This window comes from Octopus bimaculoides, chromosome 8 (genome assembly GCF_001194135.2).
Source record: "Octopus bimaculoides isolate UCB-OBI-ISO-001 chromosome 8, ASM119413v2, whole genome shotgun sequence".
Taxonomy (NCBI): Eukaryota; Metazoa; Mollusca; class Cephalopoda; order Octopoda; family Octopodidae; genus Octopus; species Octopus bimaculoides.
In genome coordinates, this window is record NC_068988.1 from 57428061 (window position 1) to 57433644 (window position 5584).

At 34.5% G+C, this 5584-nt stretch overlaps 1 protein-coding gene across 2 annotated transcripts in view; it reads left to right on the forward strand.

Moving 5' to 3' along the window:
* The window catches only part of LOC106880843 (uncharacterized), a 35347-nt gene that overhangs the window by 22851 nt on the left and 6912 nt on the right, over nucleotides 1-5584 (forward strand). For both annotated transcript variants that reach the window (XM_052970140.1, XM_014930976.2), the window contains exons 2-4: nucleotides 1258-1704; nucleotides 3122-3317; nucleotides 4851-4985. In XM_052970140.1, coding sequence (XP_052826100.1) covers nucleotides 1568-1704; nucleotides 3122-3317; nucleotides 4851-4985 — 468 coding nt within the window. In that variant the 5' untranslated portion in view covers nucleotides 1258-1567. The remainder of the gene's footprint in view (nucleotides 1-1257; nucleotides 1705-3121; nucleotides 3318-4850; nucleotides 4986-5584) is intronic.

Below are 5584 nucleotides of genomic sequence, written 5' to 3' on the forward strand. Positions count from 1 at the left end.
AGAGAGAGAGAGAGAGAGAGAGAGAGAGAGAGAGAGAGAGAGAAAGAGAGAAAGAGAGAGATGTTATTGTTTGCGGAAACGTATGGTTTAGTGGATTCCTGGATTAAATAATACGTTGTGTTCTTGTGCAAAGCACTTCATTTCACGTTACTCCAGGTCACTCAGCTGGTAAATGTTAGTAGTCGTCCGACGGACCGACGTCCCATCCAGTGGGGTGTATATGAGTCACAGAAACCGGAAAACCGGTCCTATGAGTCTTTGTGACTCGGGAAGGAAGTTTATCCTTTTTTTATTATCCTATGTTATTATTTAATTTTATTTCTATATTTCTTGCCAACGAAAGAAGAGTCCGTTTCTAACCTAGATCCATGGCTCTTTCGCTGGAATTTTGAGCAACATCAACAAAGTATTTGCACATGTTTCCGTGTATATGTGCAATATTTGTAGTCAGTGCATGTTCAGAATGGTAAGTTTTGTTTTATGTATTCTCATGCATTTAGTTGCGTGTCTAGACATGTAAGGGTGTACTTAAATGCTAAACTTTTTGAAAAGTTTTACATATTTTGACAATACCGGTGATAGTTTGTATCTCCAATCTTCTAATTAGCTTTCTCTTTTCTGGTTTTGAGAACCCCTAATTTCTTCTCTCAGTCGCAGGATTAATGAAAACAGGCACGAATATCAATATCACTAGGTTAAACAAAATATATGCTGCTTTCATAGTTACAAAGGAAGGCGGGAACTCTTTCAGATTGAATCATGTTGGAATATCAACGCTCAAACTCAGAAAACATTAGAAAATAAACTGTACATCTCTTAATAAATAACGGAGAGACACAATTAAGAAAAGAGTAATTAACAACGAAAATAAAACATCTAGAATGCGCATCACTCGTAAAATGGCCGTAAGTGTGCAAAGCAAAGTAACTATGTAAAAAAAACAACACAAGAAAAAACCCCACAAGGTAACTATAGAGAAACGTATTCTTCTCATGTCCAAGAATATTTTATTTCATTTGTAAATCATCAGGGGAGAAGAAGCAGACAAGAGAATGGTTCTAATGCAGCACCATTATTGGTTCCTCCCTCTTACCTCTATTATTCTCTATCCTTTGTAGACTCTTTTACTATCAAGAAAGACTAACTCCATGTGAGGGTAAATCTTATATTCTTCGCATTCCAACAGACGAAATATAACGTGCTGTTAATTTAATTATCTTTTTTATGATTTATTTGGTTATTTTTTTCCCGTTACAGAAGGTGTTGGCCGGGTGCCTTAGAGACCAACACATTGCTTGGACTGAATAACAATTGGATTTCATCTGACACCATCATGAATGGCGTTTGTCTCATCTGTAGAAAGACATCCAACGATATATAACCATCCCTGATGTTGAATGAAAATTGGTTGCAAAATAGATAACGAATAATGCGAAGTGGATACCAAGCCACACGGAAGAAAAGATTTTAGCGAAGTTATTCCATCATAGACGATATTACGGGAGGAAATATAAGTAATCAAATAAAAGAAAGAAAAACATATTGAAAGAAGATCGAGAAAGACAGAATGGAGAAATTAAAGCAATTAAAAGAAGAAGAAGAAAGAAAAATTGCTGAGAAACGCCACCAAAAGGAAGTTGAATGGTACAAAAGAGAATTAGCGAATAAAGAACCAGCACTTTGGCTGCACTGGCCAGAATATGTGTAAATATAAATTCATATACTTTCCAGTTTCTGTGTAAAAATGTTGTGAGATTTCTGTCGTGTTTTGTCGTGATCTGTTCGTTATTGTGAGACTTTCAATTGCTGTTGATAGTACTTATTATTGTGATTGTCTGCTTTTTAATCTAACCGGTTGTGGGTTGTCTGAGGCGGAAAATTGACAGAACCGTTAGACCATTGGGTAGAATTCTTTTGGGGCATTTTTTTCTTACTTCCACTACCTTGAGTTCAAATTCCACCGATGTGAACTTGTCATTTTTCCGAGGTCGATGAATATACAACGTATTTCTTTCTTTTTTCTTTCTTTTTTCTCCTTCTTTCTCTCACTCCCTCTCACACACACATACAAATAGACAAACATACATATATTCTCTCCGTCTCTTTCTCTGTCTCTCTCTCTCTTTCTTTCTATCTGTCTCTCTCTTTCTTTCTATCTGTCTCTCTCTTTCTTTCTATCTGTCTCTCTCTTTCTTTCTATCTGTCTCTCACTTTCTTTCTATCTGTCTCACCCTCTCAGATTTAGCTTTTGCCAACAAGATTATGTGAAAAAATAACTCGAAGGGTGGCACCGAAAATCCATTATATTTTCTCACAAAAATTCCATTGTGTTCGCCAAAAGAGGCACCGGAAATCGTTCGTTGAATTAAGGGAGAAGAAAATGGTGGTCGGTTGCATGTTGTTCATGTTGCTTAACTGTTGCTTGTTGGTTGTTGTTGTGCGTCATCTATTATTGTGGACTGTTTGTTACAGTGGGTCGGCTGGTGTTATGAGTTAGCTACTGTTCTAAGTCAATTGTTGTTGTGGGCTGTCTGCTTTTTTATCTTTTGTTGTGATTTGTCGGCTGCTATGAACTGTTTGCTGACTGAATATTATAAGAACGCGTTTTGTCGATTACACCACGAATCTGTATAAACATGTCTGTTAGTTTGTGTATGCATGTATGTATGTAGGTCCTTATTCAGTTTTATTTCAAGATTTCTTGCCAATAGAGAAAGAGTTGGTTTCTAAACTAGATCCAAAGCTCCTTCGTTGGAATTGCAGCATCATCAGAATATTTTCGCATGTATGTATGTATATGTGCAGTATTTGGAGTAAGTACATGCGCATATTTGTATGTTTTGTCATATGTATGTATTCTCGTGCATATAGTTGCATGGCTAGACATGCACATATTTACTTAAATGATAAAACTTCTAGAAAGTTTTACAGATTTTTTGCAGTTCCAGTTACGGTTTGGATCTCTAGTCTTCGGTTCTGCTTTCTCCTTTCTGGTTTTGAGAATCCTAGTGCGTGTGTGTGTGTGTGTGTTTGCGTATGTGATACATTACTGTTGTTTTGTAAACATATATATATATATATATATATATATATATTCATATATATATATACTGTCGTTTAGATACAAAATCAATCCAACGCTACATGAATTCAGTGTGGGATGTGTTATCCGAGCTCAGTCAAACAACTTCAATCCCAACAGCCTACAGTGTAACGTTGTCAAACAGCTACAGAACACATTTAAATACGAACGCCAGGAGGAACTTGTCAGTTTCATCATACAAATAATTCCATCAGACGCTTTTGTATATGCTAATGTAAGTAAAAATACTCCTGCCTATTGTCATATCTCTTATCGTTTTCTGTTGTTCTTGTTCTCTAGTCTCGGGTCAATAAAGATTAAACTGGACCCTGATCCATCTGTTTTGTGATACAATGCTACTAAAACTACATTATCTAATATGATCCTTCATTTTTGTTTTTGGTTGTTGTTGTTTCTTTTTTAAGTGATATCGTGTGATTTGAAGAAAAGTAGCTGTTACTACTGGCAGTTGATACAACCATATTGCGATACTTCCTCTTTCTCTCGACACCTGTTGCTTTGATTTTTAACCGGGAGAAATTCTTCCATCCACCGGGAAGAGAAGGAATTCCAGAATTCCAGGGATAAGTTTGAGAATTCTAGTGAGACAGTGATTCAGTTTGAAAATTCTTTATCAATATTCGCTCTGTTTTTGTTAGGTTTATTTTTCTTATTGTTGATTTTATAGGTGATAATGCTAAATTAATGGACGGTAGTTAGTCTTGCACATTAATATTCTAAGAAGATAACTGAAGGCTTTAATGTTTTATAATAGTCTTGTATACAAAACTACTTTAATAGAAGGCTGTTAATGTTATGTAATAGTGTTGTACACAAACCTACTTTGATCTTATGCTGTTAAAGAAGTATAAAAGTATTATATACAAAACTACTTTAACAGAAAGATGTCAATGGTATGCAATAGTGTTATTTAGAAGATTACTTTAATATAAGCTGCTAATCCTACATAATAGTTTGTATACATGAATGGTTTAATATAAATGTTACATAATGATTTGAGTTGTAAAAAAGACTGCTTAGATAAGAAGCTACTGATATTATGAAATATATTGAGTTATATATAATACTATACATGCTTTCTCCGGGAGATTTATTCTGTCATATATATTTTCCAATTAATTTAACAGCCTAATCTGTATTCCTGTATATATAAATGTCTAAGTTTCTGAAATAAGTAATTTTGTAATTGTTCAGACTAATTTTTAGAATCAAATTTTTTTAGACTCATTTTAGAATCAAAACATTTTTCACTGTATATTTACATTGCATTTCAATCAGTTAGATCTATCATCATCAGGTATATTATTCCTAGATATGTATACAGTACACATCTCACACACGCGCGCCGCACACGCACCCACGCGCGCACACACGCACACACACACACACACACACACACAAACACACACACACACACCCACATACACACACACATACACAAACACACACACACATACAAACAGCTTCCTGTTCGTCATAAGTCCTTTTATTCATATAGTTTCTTTCCTTGAACTTTTGTACTCTGGAACTCACTACCATCGTCTTACTTTCCTCTGGACTATGATATCCTTTAAGCTTTCTCTCAATTGACATATTTTGAATGTATAGATCCCTTATTTTCCTTCTATATTGTCCCTTACACCAAAGTGACTACAAGCCTTGTTCGGGACAAAATCGCATAAAACAAAGATATATATTATTACTTTTACAACACTATTCAATTTAACGCTATGCTTCCATTTCCTAGGAACTTTTATTCATTGCAATACCACATTTCACTTCAAGAGCCAGCGCCATCACACGGGAAGTTTTTATAAAAATGAAAAAAGGCGCTTCTTGGTGCGAGGTACCAACCACAGAAGTCATCGTTGATTTACATAAGGTAATGGTTACCATAAATTTATGCATATGTGTGTGTGTGTGTGTGTGTGTGTGTATACATTGAACTTTCCAGAACCCACTGCAAACAGACACTTACTACATACATACATATATATACATACATGCATACATACGTACGTCCATGCCTGCATAATGCATGCATTTGCATGCACACACACACACACATGCAACCCCCCCACACACACACACACACAAACACACAAAACACAAATTTATGATTGTGAAAGAGGTAATATTACACATCTCATTTCAATGTTCAGTTTTAAGGTGTAATAATATATGTATTATACACACACGCATATAATTATATATACATAATATTACACCTAAAACCGCACATTACACATATAATACATACATATATATATATATATATATATATATATATGCGTATAACTTATATATGTATGTATGTATGTATGTACGTAAATTGGATATTTCTCAAGGTGTCCACTTCTATTTCGACATAAACTAGCACAGAATTACTTTTACTGTTCTTTTCTTCTCAGCGGTTATTCATTCTGAAGAACAAAAACAGGCTTTCATATATATATATATATATATATATATATATATATA